The following is a 20,127-nucleotide window of genomic DNA, read 5'->3' as shown; positions in this document are numbered from 1 at the left end:
TATAGTCTTATATATATTAGACTATATTTATAAGTATATAGTCTATGTAATGTATAGACTAAAATATATAGTCTAATATATGTTAGGCTATTCTAGATTAAAAGAGAGTAATGAGGCATAACAACCCAATGCAATGCATGAATATTCTTGGATAGAAAAATACTTTATAGGGGTGCCTGGGTGGCTCAGTCGGTTAAGCGTCCAACTTCAGCTCAGGTCATGATCTCTCGGTTCAAGGGTTCAAGCTCCGCATTGGGCCCTGTGCTGACAGCTCAGAGCCTGGAGCCTGCTTCGGATTCTGTGTCTCCCTCTCTCTGCCCCTCCCCTGCTGGCGCTATCTCTCTCTCTCTCTTTCAAAAACAAACCTTAAAAAAAATTTTTTTTTAAGAAAAATACTTTATAGATATAAAAGATATTTGGGGACAATGTGAATATGAACTTTTTATTAACCTAAAGTATGGAATTGGTGTTAGCTTTTGTCGGTGTGATAATAGTAACATAACAATATAGGACACGCCCTTAGTCTTGGGAGACGCATGCTGAAGAATGTAGGGGTGAAGAGTCATGACGTTTATACTTATTCTCAAGTGGATCAGCAAAAATAAAGAAACAACCCAACAAACACACAAATGAAACCAACCAGTGTGTGTGTGTGTGTGTGTGTGTGTGAAGAGGTAAAGCAGATGTTAACAATTGGTGAATGTAAGTGCAGTGTGTAGAGTTCACTGTGTTACTTTTAAACATTTTCAAAATAAAAAGGAGAAAAAAATGCCCCAGTGCTCTTTCCTCCTCTTTCCTGCTTTATTTTTCTTCATAGCACTTTCACTCTCTGCCATTTACTTATTTTATTCATTTTCTGGTTTTTGGTGTCCCCAAGAAAGAATGTAAGATCCACAAGGGTGGAGATTTTTGTCTGGATTGTTGACTACTGGGTTCTTGGGGCCTCGGGGAATGCCTGGTACGCATACAGCAAAAAGTGTGTGGATGGATGGATGGATGGATGGATGGAAGAAGGAACAATAATGTGTCCACAGGACCAAGCAGGAATGGAACTGGATGGAGGAGGCCAGGTGTATCTCACCTGGTGGTGGTGGTGGTGGTGGTGTGTGTGTGTGTGTGTGTGTGTGTAGGCAGGGAGGGAGAAAACTCAGCCTGATACAAGTTTTCTAGATTAATTGGAAATTCTGATTTGTAGAATGGGAAGCACCCTAGTTTTTATATATTGGTGATCTCGGGTTCAACATCCTGGCTCTACCACTAATGCTGGGCAAGGGACATACCCTCTTTGAGACTCCGTTTTCTCGTCTGTAAAATGGGGCTATTCATTCCTCCTCCACAGAATTTGTGTGAGGCCTGAGATCATTCATGGGATGATGAGCTTCAGTAAGGAACTACTGCCCCTTAGTTATGTTTCTGCTTGGCTCTTATGGGCATATCATCATCCGTTTCAAACCAGCAGCATTTTCTGAGCACCTGCTATGTGCTAAGTTAGGTGCCATGTGAGCAGCCAGTTAATATGTGCTCATAGTAGGTACTCAGGAAATGGCTGTTACCCCCATGGGCAGACCTGGATTTACATCTCACATCTGTGGCACAGTCACTTTAAAAATGGTCTAACAGTTCTTCAAAAAGTTAAACATATCATCTGACCCGATTCCATTCATATGTATATACCCCAAAGAACGGAAAACTATGCCCACACATGTTCCTAGCAGCATTATTCATAATAGCTGAAAAGTAGAAACAACCCAAAGGACTATCAACTGATAGACAAACAAAATGTGGTCTCTCCATCGAGTGAAGTATTATTTGGCCATAAAAAAACAAGGAAGTTTTGGTCTATGTTACAATACGGATTAATCTTTTTTTTTAAATTTTTTTTAATGTTTATTTATTTTTGAGACAGAGAGAGACAGAGCATGAACAGGGGAGGGTCAGAGAGAGAGGGAGACACAGAATCGGAAGCAGGCTCCCGGCTCCAGGCTCCGAGCTGTCAGCACAGAGCCCGACGCGGGGCTCGAACTCACAGACCGTGAGATCATGACCTGAGCCGAAGTCGGACGCTTAACCGACTGAGCCACCCAGGCGCCCCTACAATACGGATTAATCTTGAAAACATGAGGCTACGGGAAAGAAGCCAGACACCAAAGGCCACATATTATATCATTCAATTTATATAAAACATCCAGAATAGGTAAATCCATAGACACCAAAAGTAGGTTAGTGGTTGGGAGGGACAGGGAGTGGGGCTAGGGAATGGCTGTGACTGCCAAGGGGTATGAGTCTTCTTTTTGGAGTGGTGAAGACGTTTTGGAATTACATTAGGTGATCGACGCACAGCTTTGTGAGTATACTGAACAACCAATAAATTGTATACGTTAAGATGGTGAACTTTACAGCATGCGAATTATATCTCAACACAGCCGTTATTAAAAAATATATATATATCATCAGAAAAATGTCAGACAAGTCAAGCAGATAGAACAGAATGCACAAAACCAGACCTAAGAGTAAAGAGGTATTTAGTATGATACAGCACTTCAGAGGGCAAAAGGATGACGTAATTGTTCACCAAAACATGGTAAGAGCAAATGCCTTCACCTCTCTGTGCCTCAGTTTCCTTATCTCCAGCACCGACACAACCACTACTACTCCGTATGACTATTGGGAACATTCAGTGATGGGAATGCCTGCCCACATGGGAAGCCCTCAGAAAATGGTAGCTGTCTTCATGATAGGGTCAGGTGGTAGAACCACAGCATCTTAGAGAGATCGCAAGGTGCAGTTTCATGGACAGAGTTTTAGAATAATGTATGTCTAGAATCTTGAAATCACAGAGCCATAGAACTGTAGGAGTTTTAGGGCCAGAAAGACCTGAGAGACCATCTGTCTCCATGATTTGCAAGTCTGTGGAAATTTTCAAATAGTAATAATGATAATGATGATGATGATGATGATGATGATAATAGCAGAAGCTAACAGTGCTTCCATAGGCCAGACACTGCTGTAAACACTTCTGTAGAGTAATTTACTTAATTTCTATAACCATCCTACAAGCATAGGTTAGGTACTATTATCACATTTTATGGATTGGAAAACAGAGGCAAGAGAGGCTAAATAACTTGCTCAAGGTCACACAGATAGTAAGTAATAGAGCCAGGATCTGATCCCAGTCCAGAATCTGTGTTCAGAGTCCCAAGTCTTCACCCCAGAAATTCTGATTCAGTGGCTCTGGGCTGGGACCCAGGAATCTGCATTCTATGCTACCTAGAGGATAAGATAGCCAGGGCTGAGAACCACTGGTGTAGTCCAGAGGTGGCAAACTGATGGTCCTCGGGCCATAGGCAGCCCACAGCCACATAGTTGTTTTGTTTTGTTTTTAAGTCGGCTCCATGCCCAGTGTGGAGCCCAGTGTGGGGCTTGAACTCAACGACCCTGAGATCGAGAATTGAGCTGAGATCAAGAGTCAGATGCTTAACCGACCGAGCCACCCAGGTGCCCCATACATAGTGTTTTTAAGACTGAGCCAACCTTTAAAAATGAGTCGATTTCAAATATTTCTGGCTTCTTTTGAAAAATGTGGAAGATGTGGCCACACTTTGTCTACATTCCCAAAAGGCAAGAATTAAGTGGAGCTGAGTAGCAGCTGCCCCGTTTAGGGCATTATATCTCTCTGACGAGGCCAGAGTCCTCAATTCTTTATGTTCCCTTGCTGAATCTTGGAGGCATTTCAATTTATAATCCCTGATTTGGCCCAGCTTCCACACTGTAAAGAAAGGAAACTGAGGCTTACAGAAGGGAAAGGGACCCAGAGTAACACAGCAAGTCCAATGTAGAAAGAGAGGAGACCCATCTCCCGACCTAAAAATCCCCTAATAACGGCAGCTAACATTTTTTGAGAACTTTCTATGTATTAGGCATACATGCTATGTGCTTTTTTAAAAACCAGGGAGCACTAATCACTGCCCTTCAGTAGGTACCCTAGTGAATCTCATTTTGCAGATGAGAAAATTTGAGGCATGGAGAAATCAAGTCACTTGTTCAAGGTCGCACAGGTAAGAAGTACATTATCAGAGTAAGATTCAACTCAACATCTGACTCCAGAGCCTGAGCCTTCAGTCTCAACTCTTTCATTCTTTGAAGCCCCCCAGTAATAAGTAAGGGGAGGAAAAATCCTGGTTCTATAACCTTTCGATTCCACTACCTCTGAATTCCTGTGGATTAGGGGGTGGGGTGGAAGGATCAGGCGCAGATGGTGCTGACCCCATTTCTCTGCAACATGTGCAAACTCTTCGTGAACTTGGAGCCCTTTGAGGCCGCCACCAAGGCAGAGGGAAGAGGCAATATCCTTGCGACCCTGTAAACTGTGTGTAAACTGTGGCCTGCCCGTGGGAAGGGAATCGGGAGAGACCGGGCAGAGACGCTTCAGCACCAAGGACAGCAGCCGCGCTCCAAACCCCCAAGCCCGAAGTCTTTTTTGGGAACGATCCGCTAGGCAGCATTCTTCCAGGGTTTTCCGCCCACCGTTTTCCCAGGAGCTTGGGGGAACTCAGGTCCGTGGTTTCTCCCATCTCAGGGCAACAAGAATTCCCAAAAATTCCAGATTCCTTTACCGAGGGTCTGTCTCTTGTCTTTGCTTCTAGGCAGACGTTAAGGAACCCTCACAAGTGGCCTGTCTTCCTGCCAGGGACTCTCTCCCCTTTGCCTCGTCTGCTCAAGTATATGGGAGCGGGGAAAGGGAGAGAGAAGCAGGAGTGCGCGCAGTTCCCTTCCCCTCCGCCTCCTACCCATTCGGGGCCACGCTTCCAGGGCCCCTGCCGCAAGCCCACCTGCCCGGTGAGCGCCGTGGTCATGGCAACCAGAGAGGCTGGGAGAGTGATTGGTCCCCTCGCTGCCACGCCCCTACGCCACCGCTTCCCAGTAACTGAGGCAACCAAGAGGACCGGCCCTCCTCCTTTCATCCCTCCTAGAGAGCGCTGTGTAGGAGAGGGACGTGCCTTCTCTCTCGCTAGCGAAATACCACTTCTCCAAAATGGTGGCTACTCTCATACAATAATTCATGGAGAGAGGGAGTATGAAGTCATTTCTAAACTCTTCTGGATGAGGATGGGCTGTCACTGAAGCCACTTCCGGTGAGAACAGGAAGTGGGAGGCAGGTTGCTCTGGGAGACAATGGGATGAGGTGGAAGGAAAGAGAGGGTCTAGAGAATCCCAGGAAGGAGGGATAAGTTGGAGGGGGGGGGCTGTCTGGGCCAAATTCTCCCAAACTTTCACTCTTTCTCTGAATCAAGCCCACTCCAAGAGTTTTGGAGTCCCTAGGCTGATTCCCTAATAATAGGACTAACTAACTACTACCATGTATTTGATTGACAAACCTCTTATCGGCGTTACCCCATTAAACTTCCACAGTAACTCAGTGGTATGGGAGAAGTGTCTTCTCCGAACCTCACCGGTTTTACAGAAACCCAGCCTTTGCCCCTGCTGACCTGCTTGGCTCTGTCGGGGTTCATCGTGGTTTGGGGTTGAAGGATGTTGACCACCTCAGGCTTGGTCATTGCTTGTGGGATTTCTCGGACCTTCTCAGCAATAAAGCTGTGCACAGCATTCAAGGCCTCTGCTGTGCCCTGTACCAGGCATACTCGCTCTGTGGTTCCTGTTGAGCAAGGGAGAGAGAGGGCACACTCATCAGACAGGAATAGGAAAATTCCTGGGAGACAGGTCCCACTTAATGGAAAGAGAAAACCTAGGTCCAGAAAGTGAACCTGACTGGGCCCAGATCACATGGTAAGTAAGCCTGGGGAAGCTGGCATCCAGGGTTCTCAGGCCATGATGAGTAGCTGGAAAAGTGAGTGGAATGCCTGTTTCATAATCTGTACTTCGTGTCCCTCCCCCAAAACAACCCCAGGGGGATGGAAGGATGATGCTTAAGTGCTTTGCGATGCCCACAGCAGCCCTGGGCAGGGGAGACAGGGCTCAGCTGCCTCTTCCCAGTCCTTGCCGGCTCCCGGTTGCTCTGGCAACCATTCACTCCCTCCCTCCAACCAACCCCCCCCCCCAGAAGCGGAAAGAGCTCAGGCCTGCAACGGTTGCCACAGTAACTGGAACCCCCTTATCGGTCTGGCTGGCCGGGTCCTCAGCCCACCCCCCAGGGGGACGAGGGACGAAGCCCCGTTGCCGTGGCAACCCCTGAAAGCCTGCAGCGAAGGCCTCTGGGCTTTTGGAGAGGATGGGGAAGGGCTGGGGGATGGGGGAGGCAGAAGAGAGGCCTGAGTGCCTGCTTGGACCCACCAGATGGAGGGCTGAAGGGTGGGGGAGGGCAAGGGGGTGGACAGGGGAGAGAGGAGGCAACTTGTGGAAGGGCAGGAACTCAGGGATGGAGAAAGGAGGGTGGGGTGGATGCCTTTGCTGGAGATCACCTAGATATTGGCTGTGGTTCTAATCTAGGCATGCTTATTGTGTGTGCGTGTGTGTGCGTGCGTGCGTGTGTGTGTGTGTGTGTGTGTGTATCAGAGGTGGGGAGACAGCTAGGAGAAGAGAAGCCAACTCTGGGTGGTGTTGGGATATATGTGTGTGGGACAGAGACTCTGGGTGATACTCTAACCAGTGTGAATATATCTCTTAGGCTGTTTGAGTGAGTGGTGTGTGTGTGTGTGTGTGTGTGTGCGCGCACACACATACATGCATGTGTATACTTGGGCAGGACTGGCTAAATTATCTTTATCTGTGTATGTGTGTAAGAGAAAGAGTGGGAGAGACCGCGTGACATAGTGAATCCAGTAAAGATATGTGCACTGTTATGCAGGGGAAAGACTTGGATGTCACTGTGAAGTTCAAGGGTATGTATACTATTGGTGAGAACCGGGCTGGTAGAACATGAGAGTTTGAGACACAGAAACAAAGAATCTCATGAAGCAGCATTGAGGCTGTGTGACGAGTGTGTATCACTTTGAGACTGGATGTCAGTGGGAGTGTTGGCAAGAAAGAGACAACCTCTAGGTGTTCAACTATGACTGGTCCGTGTGACAATTGTATGAGTGCCCGGGGGAGCCAGGCATGTTTCGTGTGTGGAACCGGTATCTGTCTCTCTCCCGGGGTGGGACTCTGCCGGCAGGACCATTAGCTCCCTGGGTTTGTAGAAGGTCTTGAGTGTGTGCCGGGCTTCGTGTGCCCGGGCGTCTGGGACATCTGGGGGTGAGTGTCTGGCGTCCTGTGGGCGTTCTAGTGCAGCACGATGGTGTTTCCACTCTGACCCCTCCCTTGCCATGTCTCAGCCTGGCATCTGGCAGTCTCTCCATGCATCTGGGCATCACTGTCTTGGGTCACTTGTGTACTTGACATCCCCCATATCCTTTGGGCCGCCGTTACTCACTCTTATTCCCCCCAACCCCAGAACAATGGATTGGTCTGAGCCAAGGGTGAGTCAGCGTGCAGGCTGCCTCCGTCTGGGTGTAAATAGGAAAGGGTGTGGGTCAGGGTGGGAACTGGGGGGGGGGGGGCGGGGTGGCCCTAGGGACAGCCTGGCTAGAGTGGCTCCTCTCTCCATTTCTGCGTGGCTCCCTTCCAGCTCAGGAGTCTGTGACTTCCCGCTCTTTGTCGTTCTTAACTGGGGTCCACAAGGGCTTTGTGGGGGAAGGGGTTCGGTTAACCCCTGAAAGAGCGTCCAGTAATGACAGCTGGCGCTTCCAAAATACCAAGTATTAGGCACCGATCTGAGCACTCGGTATATATTCGTGCACTTAAAGGATGAGGTAGGCAGCACGATGATTCTTGATTTACTGCTAAGGACACTGAGGCACAGAGAAGGTTTGGGATTTGTCCAAGTTCACTCAGCCAGTAGTGAAAGTTCAGGGTTTTGAATGCAGGCGTCTGGCTTCAGAGCCTGGGCTTTTAACCACTGAGACACCCTGTGCTAGATATGGAGTGTGTGGAGAGTGTGTGTGTGTGTGTGTGTGTGTGTGTGTGTTGGGGGAAAGGCACAAAATGGTTACATTTTTGCTTTTGTATTTTTCATAGTAAAAAAGAATGTGTATGGATTTACTAGGTACTCACTTAAGATTTTGCACTTTAAGGCAACTATTTTATAAATCAATAATTTTTTTTTGAAGTGTGTGTGTCTGTGCGTTTTTCTTTTCTTTCTTTTTTTTTCTGGGGACAGAGTTTTGGGCAAATGCTCAAAATCAGAAGGAGTTTAGGAATCACTCTAGGGTGCCTGAGTGGATGTACAGAAGTCTGTGCACCTGCTTTCTGGGTCTCAGTTTCTCCACATATGATCTGGAAGGATGGAATCTGGGGCTTGGAGCTTCCTGTACCAAGGAGGGGACACCCTTTGGGTTCTGCCCCTCCCCTGGGGTTAAAGGTCAGGCGGGTTTTTGTTTCACGTAGTGAACACAAGTGCCGTGTGTGTGTGTGTGTGTGTGTGTGTGTGTCCATCTGTCTGTGTGATTGTGTGTGAACCCATAAGGCCTAAAGGGCCCTCTGGATGTTACCATTGTCATTCGTCATCTGTTCTGGATGCTTCAGTCACAATGAACCAACTACCCCTCCGGTCTTTGAACATGCCAGTTCATCTTCCTGGAGTGCTCTTCCCTGCTTTTATCTAGCTCACTCTTACTTATTGTCCTGGGCCCCTCCTCCAGGAAGCCCTCCCTGACCTTTCTAGGCTGGGTCAGGTGCCCTGGCCGGGCTGCCACCACCCTCTGGCCTTCCCCCTCTTAGCCCTGACCATGCTGGGTCAGTGAAGGTGTTCCGCCTGTCTTCCCCCCTGGGCTGTGAGATCTGTGAGGGAAAGGGCGGGACATCTCAGTCACGGCTGTGTCCTCATCGCTGTCCATACAGTAGGTGTCCAGCAGATGTGGGGTGAATAAATTAATGAAAGGGGGTTAGCCAGGAGCAGAGGGAAATAAGCTGATGGTCTCAAGCAGTAGCATTCTCATTTCTCGTGTTCCTGTGGTTCGTGGGAAGTCCTGGGGGCAGGACTAGGATTAGAGGGCTGTGTCCTGTACCTCTGAGTCAAGAGCCGGCACGTGCCAGACGATCTAGAAGTTCCATGTCAGGAATGGGGTGTGTGTGTGTGTGTGTGTGTGTGCGCGCGCTGGCCGCATGTCCTGGGGCTGGGGGGAGTTGCTGGCTCACGCTGCCTGTGTGAATGGTATTTGGCCCAAGAGAGCCAATGACCGTCCCATCCTCTGGGGATCTCAGCTGCCTGGCCTGTGGGCTGTGTCACTGAGATGGGAGGAGATGATGTGTCTCATGTCACACAATGTGATCCAGGAGTAAGGAACCAAGTGTCCTCGGATAAATGCCCCAGGTACAGGTTCTTATCCGTATCTTGTGGGCCTAGGGGGGTGCGGGGGAAACTGGGCCAGGGTGGAAGAGGAAAGCGGCGGGTGTGTGTGTGTGTGTGTGTGCGTGTGTGTGTGTGTGCCTGGTTCCCTGGACTGTTCTCTAAACCTCTTGCCAAAGCTGCTTAGTGAGATGGGAGGCAGGGCGGGTGGAGGAGGGAGGAGGGGGAGAGAGAGAGAGAGAGAGAGAGAGAGAGAGAGAATATGAATATATGAATGTGCCCTGACCCTGGGCTACAGCTCTGGTGTTTGACCTAAAAAGTCCAAGGGGATTAAGGATGAACTAGAGCCAGCTCTGGACCAAAGATGCAATTCTGGGGGCCTTCCCTGGATTCCTGGATGTCGAAGCCCAGGCATTGGTCTTGGGAGGGAGAGAAGTGGGAGGTGATATACGCAGAAGGATTAGAGGGAGTGGAGGGGCCTTGAAAATGTTATGGTTGTGGGAGAGAGAGAGCTGGAGGACAGGCAGAAAAGACGCTGGGTTTGGAGAAAGGAAAGGAAACCCATGAAGGGGGCTGAGACTGAGAAGGAAACCTAAAAGGAGAGACGGGTGAGCAGAGGCAGGGAGAAATGAGGGGCAATCCGGCAGAGTGACCCCGTTGAGGGGTGCTATCGAAGAAACACTGGTTGAGTGCACGACTGGCCGGAGAGAGTTAAGGAGTAAGAGAAAGAAAAACGTGAGACCACGAGAGGTGGAGGGAAAGGAAAAGTTGGGGAGAGGGGTGGGAAGGGAGGAAGAGGGGGAAAGAGGAGGGAGGGAGAGAAGAGGAAAAGCAGAGACGGACCGACCGATGGGAACGAGAGGTGAGGGGGTCCCAACAGAATCAGAGAGATAGAAGCAAAAAGAAGAGCCGGAGGAGGTGGACAGAGGGCGGGTGGGGATGGAGACTCAGGGAACAAGAGATTGGGAAAGTCAGAAGCAGAATGAGAAGGACATAGGAAGAATGACACAGAGAAAACCAGAGCGGCCCGGACTGGGCAAGATGGGGTAACAGAGAAATCCACAGGGGGAGAGTGGGGGCAAGAAGCGGCGGGGGTGTGCACACGGATGGCTGCCCCCCCCCCACGCCCCAAGGGCCACCCTGACACCTGCCTCCCTGCCCACCCCCCTCCAGCAACTCCAACTGACCCAAAGGGGCAGGTGTGTGGGAAGGGGCACATCTGCGAGCACACCATGCAAATGAGCTCATGAATATGCAGCAGGCCCATTGTCTTGCCCTGCCCCCACCCCCATCTGCTCAGGCCTGGCCCCTGGGGCTGAGAGCAGCTCTGTCCCCTTAGGAGGGGGAGGCCCCCCATCACTCTTACTGCCCCAAGGGCAGCTCTTGCCGCTTATCCAGGACCCAGGTGGGAGGACAGGAGGCCTAGGGCAGAGTCCTGGGCCAGGGCTCACCCGGATAGAAGTCTTTGGACTTAGAGAGCTTGATGGTAGCTCCTGTCTCCTTCTGCAGCTGTACGATGGTCTGCCCGCCCTTGCCAATGATGGAGCCTGCTGCGTAGCTGGGGATCAGCACCTTCAGGAAGTATTCGCCTTCCTCTGCAGGGGCACACGGAGGGGGGGGGGAGTGAGGGAGTCAGGGGAAGGGGTCTTCATCTTCGGTATGGTTGTGGGCACAGGAAACCACCGGCATCCCAGGAACACACAGGGGCCATGATCATGAGAATAGCAGTGGGGAAAATAACACAAATAATGATGTTCACTCATTCACTCACTCACTCACTCACTCACTCATTCATTCCACAAATAGTTCCCGAGCACCTGTTACCGCCCGCTTGGCACTGTCTTAGCGAAACAGCCCTGAGGGAAGCAGACAAACTCCCTGATTTCGCAAGCCAATGAGGCAAATAAGACCGAAAGAGTTTGGGCGATTCAGCCAAGAGCTCACACAGCTACATTCTTCTAGAAGGGTGGCGGGAGGGGGGGGGGGGAGACAGACAGTATGCCAAGGAAACAAAAAGGGGCAGGAAAAGGAGATAGGGGTTGTAGGGAGAGCTGCAGGGTCAGATCCGCTAGCCGGGAAAGCCCTCCCCAAGAACGTGGCATTCTCTGTTTAACAGACCCTTCTACAGAACCCAGGACATGCTAACCTCTGTTCCAACTACTGTAGGCATACCAGTTCTTTGAATTTCCACACTGGCGCCATGAAAGACGTACTTTTTGAAAGCCCATTTTACAGACAAGGAAACAAAGGTAACATGATGGCCCCAGATTACATAGCTAGTAGGTGGCAGTGCTGAGATTTGAACCCAACCTGGCGACCGTTGTGATACGCTGCCTCCAGGCTGTGGAGGTGGGAAGGGAACCATGTGGCTCTCTGGGGGAGCAAGTGCAAAGGCCCTGGGGTGGGATCGTGTCTGAGTTGTCCGAGGGAAAGTGAGGCAGCCGGTGTCGGTGGGGCTGAGGAAGAGAGGGGGAGAGCGGAGGGAGGGGAGGGCCGGGAGGGGTGGTGGTAGTGGTGGGCTGTAGAACTTTGTGGACCACGGTGAGGTCTTTGGTTTTTACTCCCAGTGAGATGGGAAGCATGGGAAGGCTATGAGCAGAGGAGGGATGGGGTCTGACTTAAGTTTCAAGAAGATCCCTCTGATGCTCATGAGGCAGGAGTAATGGCGATCTGACTGGTGGAACCACTGAGGGGTGTGGGGAGGAGGGCTGGACTCCAGAGATGTTCTCAGCACTCAATAGGGACCCGGCACTGTGCTTCGCAAGCTTGACCTCAACCATTCCCTACAACTCCCAACGAGGTGGGCGTAACGAGCTCCATTTTTACGTAGGAGGAAACTGAGGCGCAGAGACAGTGAAGGCACCAGCCCAAGGTCAGCTGCTCAAGGGCACCAAGACAGCCACTGGCTTGAGGGTCCAATGCAATCCTGCTTCCTTCTTGGCCCCCACTTGCTTAGCACCTTCCGATCGTGCTAGCTAAGACCAACACACTCAAGGACAGTCTCCAAGACCTACAGGTGGTGACAGTGGCCACTGTGGGACTGTGGCCATTCTTTTTTATGGACCAGTCTTCTCGGTCATGTGTAAAGCACTTTGTGAATGCACTCAAGGCACATGCCTAACCTCTCCTACCTTCTAACCAAACTGTTGCCCCTAAGTTCTCATAGGGTGGGAATTCTGGAGACTTCTCAGTAGAAGATCCTCTGTGATTTGGCCCTGCATTTCTTTCCAGCATCACGTCCTCATCTTCCACTATGTGCATCAGACCATCAGACATAGCTTTGCTCCTCAAACGTTCCCTCCGCCCCCCCCCCACCTCAGGGCCTTTGCACATTCGCTTTGCTTGGAACTCCCCTTCCACAGTGAATTCCTCTTGTCCTTCAGGCCCTCACTCAAATATTGCTTCTTCTTGGAAGCTTTCCTGGAACCCAGAGGAGGAGTGGATCCCTCCTCCCTGTCTTATGCCTTCAGAGCAATGTATCACAGAAGGCCCATTGTGGGTCATGTCACTGGAGCTCACCCTCGTGTCCCAGGGACTCGTGTGGTGCCTGGCACATAGTAGGTATGCAATAAACCCAGGGGAAAGGAAGGGAGGGACCAGGCCATTCTGCTTCCAAAGCTTAAGGTCTTAAACCATCCTCAGTGGTTTTTTAATTTTTTTCTTTTAACCAAAGGAAACCTATTTTCAATGTCTCACATGAAACTCCAACACACAGAGCAGAAAAGAGAAACTGTTCTGGTAAAAGTGGGGGCAGGGTGGGGGGCTGGGAGCCCTGCCCACCTCTGCTTGATCCCTTAAGACGGAAGGTTCTGAACTCCCCGATGCGTTAAGATGGGGGTATAGGGGCTGGATGTGGCTTTGCAGGCATGGCGAGAGGGTCCAGAATGAAGGGGTTGCCCTGAGCCCAAGGCAATCCTCTTAAACTTGCCTCATCAGACCATTAAACCTATTAGGTAATTAGTCCCCCAGAGTGCCTTCCCATCGATCATCCTGACCCCCCCCCTCCTGAATTCGCTTTCTTCTCTGGGCTCACAGAGGTGGCCCCTTGCCTGACGCTGCCCCTAAACCTGCCACAGAGATGGGGGGCCAGCTCTCCACCTCCGGGAGGCTCAGAAAGATGGGGAGGGCGTTCTCACAAGGGTTCCAACCTCTTTTTCCTTCTTTGACTTCATTGCCACTCTTCTCTCCAGCCAGGGGCCTCATCCTGAACTTCCCTCTTTTTTTTTTTTTTTTTTTTTTTTAACGTTCATTTATTATTGAGAGACAGAGAGAGACAGAGCATGAGCAGGGGAGGGGCAGAGAGAGACGAGGAGACACAGAAGCCAAAGCAGGCTCCAGGCTCTGAGCCGTCAGCACAGAGCCTGATGCGGGGCTCGAACTCACAAACCGCGAGATCACGACCTGAGCCCGAAGTCGGACGCTTACCCGACTGAGCCACCCAGGCGCCGCCCCCCCCTCCGCAAACCCCCCTCTTAAAGATGGAAGGTATTCCTCTGTTCGAAATAAAGCGGATTCCCCCCCCCCCCCACACACACACCCCGTTTTCTGTTCCCTCTGTCTCACACTTTCCCAGGAATCTCCCTTTGAAGCCGCAGAAACAGCCCTCGACAGAGTGTGAATTTTGCCACTGACAGGCCGCGTGGCCTTGGGCAAGCCGCCTCACCTCTCCGGGCCTCAGTTTTCTCACTGATAGAATGGGGACATGAGAGCACTACCTCCTAGGGCTACGGCAACTCGTTAAATGATAAATCATAAAGCACTTGGGATGGTCTCGGGCACGTAGAGCCCTTGAGAAACGTTAGCTCTCATTACCTCCATCCCGATCGCTAGCGATGCTGATGTCAGGAACACAAGTAGAGTTCTCACAGCGTCTGGCCCAAACGGGGAGACGAGCCCCTAAGGTCTGAGGTTTTTGTTGGGCAACTGGAGGAAGGGGAGACCCCACTTCCTTCATCACGTGCCCCGTAGGGGCTGCCCCAGGCCTTTCTCTCCTTCTTGGAGGAGGAAGGAGCTCTCGTTGATGGAAGCGAGCCGCCCCCCCCCCCCCCCCCCCCCCCCCCCCCCCCCGCGGCCCTTCTCCTGCCCAGCATCTCTGACTCCCTCCCTCCCTCGACTGCCTTCTCTCCTTCTCCTCCCCTCCCTTCCTCCAACAAATCCTTCCTGGGCACCCACTCTGTGCCAGGCCTCGTTTTAGGTGCTGGTGACACAGCACGGAACAAGACCCACGGTCCATTTCCCTCAAGTCCGCTCCCTTTGAACATTTAAACGCATCTATTTCAAGAGGACATTTGAACATCGCTGCTCATAATCAGGGTTTGAAGGCGGGTTACGTCCCACCCACCCCCACGAAGCATATCATAGACACATACAAGGGTAAAAGGAAAAAAAAAAAAAAAAGTCGGTCCATGGACCGCCTGAAACCATCTTATGGGTGCTCTGGGCGGGGGAGTGGGGGGTGGGTGCCCGTATCAGACCGACCTCAGGCCCGTCTCCTGTGGAGAGTGACCATTGGGACCTCCCGCCTGCAGAACTCAGGGCAGGAGTCCCCCCGGTGTGGCCAACAGACCGCTCTGCTCCTCTTCGGAATCTTCTGCACATCCCTCTCATTCGGGGGCACCCCTCCCTCCCATGTGATCCCCGCCTCCCCCAGGAAAGAGCCAGGCCGCGATTTCCCGGCCTGCCTTGCAGCCACGGGCCCTCCGCTGAACCCAGAGCCCCCAGACTTCACGCGCTCCCACCCAGTCCGAACAACCAAGGCTCTCCCTGTGGAAAAGTTCTTCCTTCTACCGAAGTAGAGTCTGAACCCCCAAACTCTGCACCCACCTACCTCCACCCCTGCTCTTGGTGCTCCCCTTGGGACTCAGGAAGCTCCCTTTACCCACGATGGGGACCGAAGCAGTCGAGATGCCAACTTCCCCTCTCCCGATCGTTTCCTCCCACCACAATGTCAAGCATTCGCCCCTTGGGAAGGGGCTGTCTTCCTCCTTCTAGTCTCCCCCTAACTTTGGTGCCCACCGTCCTCAGACATGCTTCTGGAGTCTTCCAAAAGGCAAAGAATACCCCTCTCCCCTTCAATAATGTTTAGCTGCCCAAGAGATTGGGGGTGCCGTGGCAAGGGTGGCCCTTTTTATTGTCAGAGAGTTGACCCTGAGAGGTGGCTTTACGTGGAGGGTGGGGGGAGGTCATTAAAAAATAATAAAATAAAGGGGGGGGGTCATTAATGACAAAGGCAGACCCGAAGGGGTGTATGTCGTAGAGGTGTTTTCAGACACAGCACGTCTGGGGAGGACCGGCCGTCGGGGTGTCGGCGCTCGGGGTACCTGCTCTGGGTGGGGGGGTTGGGGACGGGAGGGTGGGTGTGTCCCACGGAGCTCCGAGGTGGCTGGGGTGTGAGGTTGGTATTGTCGTGGGAGTGTGTGTGGGGGTGTTGTTGGTGAAAGGCAAGCCATGGCGGGGTGCGGGGGGGGCAGTGGCGCCCCCCCAGGAGGGCTGGGACGTCAGGTGTATGAAGAAGTCTCTCTGTGGACGTCGGGGGTGCCCGTGCGTGGGAGAAATGCAGTCCAACCGGGGCGTGGCGCGTGCTTCCAAGGGACGAGAGGCCGAAGGGGCGATGCGGGCTCTGGGTGAGAGAAGGGTGGCTGGGTGCGATGTCGTGGAGGCGGCGGCGGCCCGACCCTAATAGCAATAGGGTAGGCCTCCCATCTGCCAGGCCTCCCATCTGCCAGGCCTTTTGCCGAGTGCTTCACAGAGACAATCTCATTGAACCCACTCCGACAGCCCCGGGAGGGGCGCAGGGGCAGATCTCCGCGGCCCCCATTTTCCAGATGCGGAGACTGAGACCCGGAGGCGTGGAATAACTTGCTTGAGGGTCCCACACCAAGCACGTGGCAGTGAGGCGACGAACCCTCCCCTGGGGGAAGGTCTCGCTCTTGACCCTTGGTGACATTGTCTTGATGTTACACAGTGAGGGATGCTGGGAGCAAGACGCCGCTGCCTTAAGCTAGTCTGGGGTGTGCGCGCGCGCCCACATGTGGGGGAGAGTGGCTGTTTCTGTACGTATGGGGGTGACAGAGAAGGGAATACAGTCAGCAGTCTGCTATTCTAGTGGCACTTTAAGGGTCCCATCTGAGGGCGCCTGGGTGGCTCAGTCGGTTAAGCGGCCGACTTCGGCTCAGGTCGTGATCTTGCGGTTAGCGGGTTCGAGCCCCACCTCGGGCTCTGTGCTGACAGCTCAGGGCCTGGAGCCTGCTTCGGAGTCTGTCTCTCTCTCTGCCCCTACCCCACTCCTGCTCCGTTTCTATCTCTCTCTCTCTCTCTCTCTCTCTCAAAAAATAAAATAAAATAAACATTAAAAAAAATAAAAAGTAAATAAAGAGTCCCATCTGTACCTGGGCGGGGGGGGGGGGGGGGGGGGGGGGGGGGGACCCTCTTTTTTTTTTTCCCACCCGCCCGCAGTCCCTTGTGTCTCTGATGGGTTCCCCCTGGAGTTCCCATTCAACCTCTTCACCCAAGTCCTCCTGTGCTTGGACAGCCTGTCCCCCTCCCAGTGGCCTCTGTCAGTCACACCGCACAGACACCAATGGTAACAGCCGCTACCTCTCCTACGAGCCCCCAAGAATGGGCCGGCTGGCGCTGCGGGCAGGAGCTCAATCTGCCCCCCCACCCCCCGTCTGCCACGACTTGCTGTGACACCCCAGAAAACTCCCTCACCCCTCTGAGCCTCGGCTTCCTCGCCTGAAAACGGGGTTCACTATCGTGTCTAGCCACAGAACGGAGCCCGTCTCCCAGGTTCAAACCCCAACTCTGCCTCTTGTTAGCTGACTGACCTCGGGCACATGACTTAACCTCTCTGTGCCTCGGTTTGTCATCTGTAAGAAGGGTAACATAACAGAATTATAAGGATTAATGATCGGGTCCGTGCCAAGCATTTTCCATAATACTTCCTGGCGCACTGCAGACCATAGATGTTAGCCATTATTATAATGCATTATTAATTATTACATCACAGAGTGTTGGGAGAATTACATGAAATGCTGCCTCTGAAGCAGCAAGCAATGATAATGTTAGTCATTATTACTATTATCGGGGCGGTTATTGGGATCTCCCCACTTGCCAGATGGTGACCCTGAGGCTCAGAAGGGACGCGAGGGTGACCCGGCATCCCCCCCCCCCGCCCCACCCCGCGTCGGGACAGTATTATTGCAAGAAGCCCTCAACGTTGAGATGGAAGTCCCGGATCCTTGCCCAACGCTGCCCCCTGAGCGTCAACGGAGGACTGTCCCTCTGCAGCTCCGGGCCTCAGTTTCCCCGCGGGTCCACGCGAGGGGAGGTGGCAGAGTCTGGAGGAGAGGGTCCCTAAGGGCTCCTCCCAGTCTCCCCGCTGCTGAGGGAGGCCGGGTGCACGGTGGTTAAGCACGCGGGCTTTGGAGCCAGGCAGCCCAGCGCTGGATAGATCCCAGCGCCACCAACTCCTGAGCTGTGTGACTTGGGGCAAGTGGCTTCGTTTCGCCGAGGCTGTTTTCCTCTTGTGAAAAAGCAGCTCCGGTCGTCTCCCCCAGAGGGCTGTATTGGGAAATTAACCCATATCTCAGAGCCCGACTGGCAGTAGGTGCCGAGTACTTGGGCCTGACCGTCCTTGGCACAGCATCACCACCGTTAGGCAGCTCTGGAGGACCTCAGTCCCTTCCAAAGAAGGACGAGACCCCTTTCCTCAAGCAGGGGCAGGGCTGGGCTGCCAGGTCGGGCTCTCCCCGGGACTGGGAATGGCCCGCGGCAGGAAGGAGGGAAGGAAGTTGGCTGGGACACATTCATGTGTGTGCTGGGGGGTGGGGGAGCAGGAAGAAGGACAGGAAATTCCCTCTCACCCCTCCCCCAACTTCCCTTTCCTTCGATTTCTGCCGGACACCCCCCCCCCCACAGGCAGCCAGGGGGTCCCCGATTCCTGTCCCACCGCGACGGGAGTGGGAGGGGGGCTGGAGTGGGAGGAAAGAGAACGGAGGGGAGGAGGCGGGAGGCCCCCACCCCACCCACCGGGTGGAGGGGGGTGGAGAGCGCACTCTGCCCCAGGCCATCCCTCTCCCGTCCGGAGGAAAAGGCCAGAGGAAGCAGATTTTGGCCAAGGTGACCGCGGGGAGGGGCTTGGCTGCTCTGGGGTCTCCCTCCATCCAGGGAGCTAATAGGCTGGCCTCTGGGGTCTCCGAGACTCCCCACCTCCTTCCTGAGTCCCTGGCCACAGAGTTGCACCCCTAGAGTTACCAGCTTGTCCTTTATTCTCTGGTACACCTACCTCCTCGGGTCACACACACAGTGAGGGGCCCTCCCGTCTGTCTTCCACGCACACACCTTCTGTGTTGTCAAACACTCAGACATCACACACACACACACACACACACAATCCCTTGTCTCTCTCTCACACACAGATCACTCTCACATTCCTGGTGTTACACACTCAACCATTTCACACAAACACCCGCCCTTTGTGACAGCTACACACATACACACACACACGCACGCACACGCACACATACCCCTTCCCTTTCCATAGCCCTTGGGTGTCATCTATACACGTTCCCTGTTCCCTGTCACACAGGCACCCATCCTTCCCTCCCCTTGTTACACACCCTCGTGCAGTTCACCCACGGAGCCCCAACCTCTCCCGTCATACGCCCACCTTCCCTTGTCGCACACGCCCCCTCTGATGTCACCGTTGCACACCTCCATGTGTCACACCCAGCCACAGCCTCTTTGGAGTCACGCCCACACCCTTTTCTTGTCACATACCCTCACCAGCTTCTCCTGGTCCCACCCCACCCCAGACACGCCTGTGTCACACACACGGAACTGCCTTCCTGGATCCACACGGCCTCCCTCTCGTGGCTCACACCCAAAGCTGGCCCATTCAGCTTCCCCCACACGCCCCCTTGCATGTCACACACACCCTCTCACTCATGTGTCACAAGGCCACAGCCCCCTCCAGGGTGACAGGCACACACTTTCCCTGGCCACACTTACCCCTCTGAGAGCCTCAGACACAGAGCCCAGCCCCTCATCTCACCCTGCCTCTTACACACAAACACACACACACCTGTCCCAGCCACACGTTCTCCCACCTGGGTTTACACACCCATCCATTCCCCCATTTCACCCAACACACCCACCCAGCTTGTCCCCACGCACGATCCTGCCCATGGCCCACTCATGCCTCCCTCTGGGACAACCCTTGCTCAGGACATCCCCAGGGAGGGAGGCTGGGAAGCTCCGGGTCCACAGGCCTCCTCTACTCCTTCCCCTCCCCCCTGCCAGGACACGCCAGCCCGGGAACACCCCTGCCCCGAAAGGGTCACATCACACACCCCTCAAGGACACAGAGACACCCGCCCGGAGAGACCCACGCCCCCCATCCTTTGCCCCCCCCAAGGACACTTCCCCCCCCCCCCCCCCCCCACCCCTTTTCATCGCAGACAAAGCTCTCAGCCCGGGGCAGCGGCGAGAGGGGGAGGGGGTCCGGCCCCCTCCCCAACGCCCCTCTCAGCTCCCGGGACTAGGGAGGGGCGCCCTTCCCCTCCCCAGAGCCCTTGCACCTGCCACGGAGGGGGGAGGAGGATGGAGAAAGACGAGGCCCCCTGCCCACTCCCCCACACCGAGCCGCAACCCTTTCTCACCTCCCGTGTTGCTGCGCTTGGTGCAGACCACCTCGGGGGGCGTTTCGAGGGGCCTCTTGCGGGAATCCGGGGCCTCGGGCTCCATGGGGGGGGCCTGGGGCGGCGGCTGCTGCTGCTGCGGCGGCTGCGGCGGCGGCGGCGGCGGCTGCTGTGGCGGCGGCGACGGCTGCTGGGGAGGCTGGG

The 20,127-nt window shown here is 53.6% G+C and overlaps 1 protein-coding gene and 1 long non-coding RNA gene across 3 annotated transcripts in view; one reads left to right on the top strand and one right to left on the bottom strand.

Annotated features, from left to right (window-relative positions):
• NOVA2 (NOVA alternative splicing regulator 2) overlaps window positions 1-20,111 on the bottom strand; it is a 25,525-nt gene extending 5,414 nt beyond the window's left edge. Inside the window, exons 1-3 of the mRNA XM_049621194.1 lie at window positions 19,945-20,111; window positions 10,735-10,878; window positions 5,487-5,653 (exon numbers count right to left, since the gene is read on the bottom strand). Of these exons, the coding sequence (XP_049477151.1) occupies window positions 5,487-5,653; window positions 10,735-10,878; window positions 19,945-20,029 (396 nt within the window). The 5' untranslated portion in view covers window positions 20,030-20,111. The remainder of the gene's footprint in view (window positions 1-5,486; window positions 5,654-10,734; window positions 10,879-19,944) is intronic.
• Window positions 4,801-13,098, top strand: LOC125915380 (uncharacterized). Of its 2 annotated transcripts, XR_007455653.1 has the most exons (4): window positions 4,801-5,132; window positions 10,793-10,864; window positions 11,400-11,532; window positions 12,114-13,098. It is a non-coding gene; the product is annotated as an uncharacterized LOC125915380 (long non-coding RNA). The 2 variants fall into 2 exon arrangements; XR_007455652.1 differs by lacking the exon at window positions 4,801-5,132 and having other exon boundaries at window positions 10,520-10,864.
• Window positions 20,112-20,127: the final 16 nt, after the last annotated feature.

Source organism: Panthera uncia, assembly GCF_023721935.1.
Source record: "Panthera uncia isolate 11264 chromosome E2 unlocalized genomic scaffold, Puncia_PCG_1.0 HiC_scaffold_19, whole genome shotgun sequence".
Classification (NCBI taxonomy): domain Eukaryota; kingdom Metazoa; phylum Chordata; class Mammalia; order Carnivora; family Felidae; genus Panthera; species Panthera uncia.
This window is presented reverse-complemented; position numbering and strand designations above follow the sequence as displayed.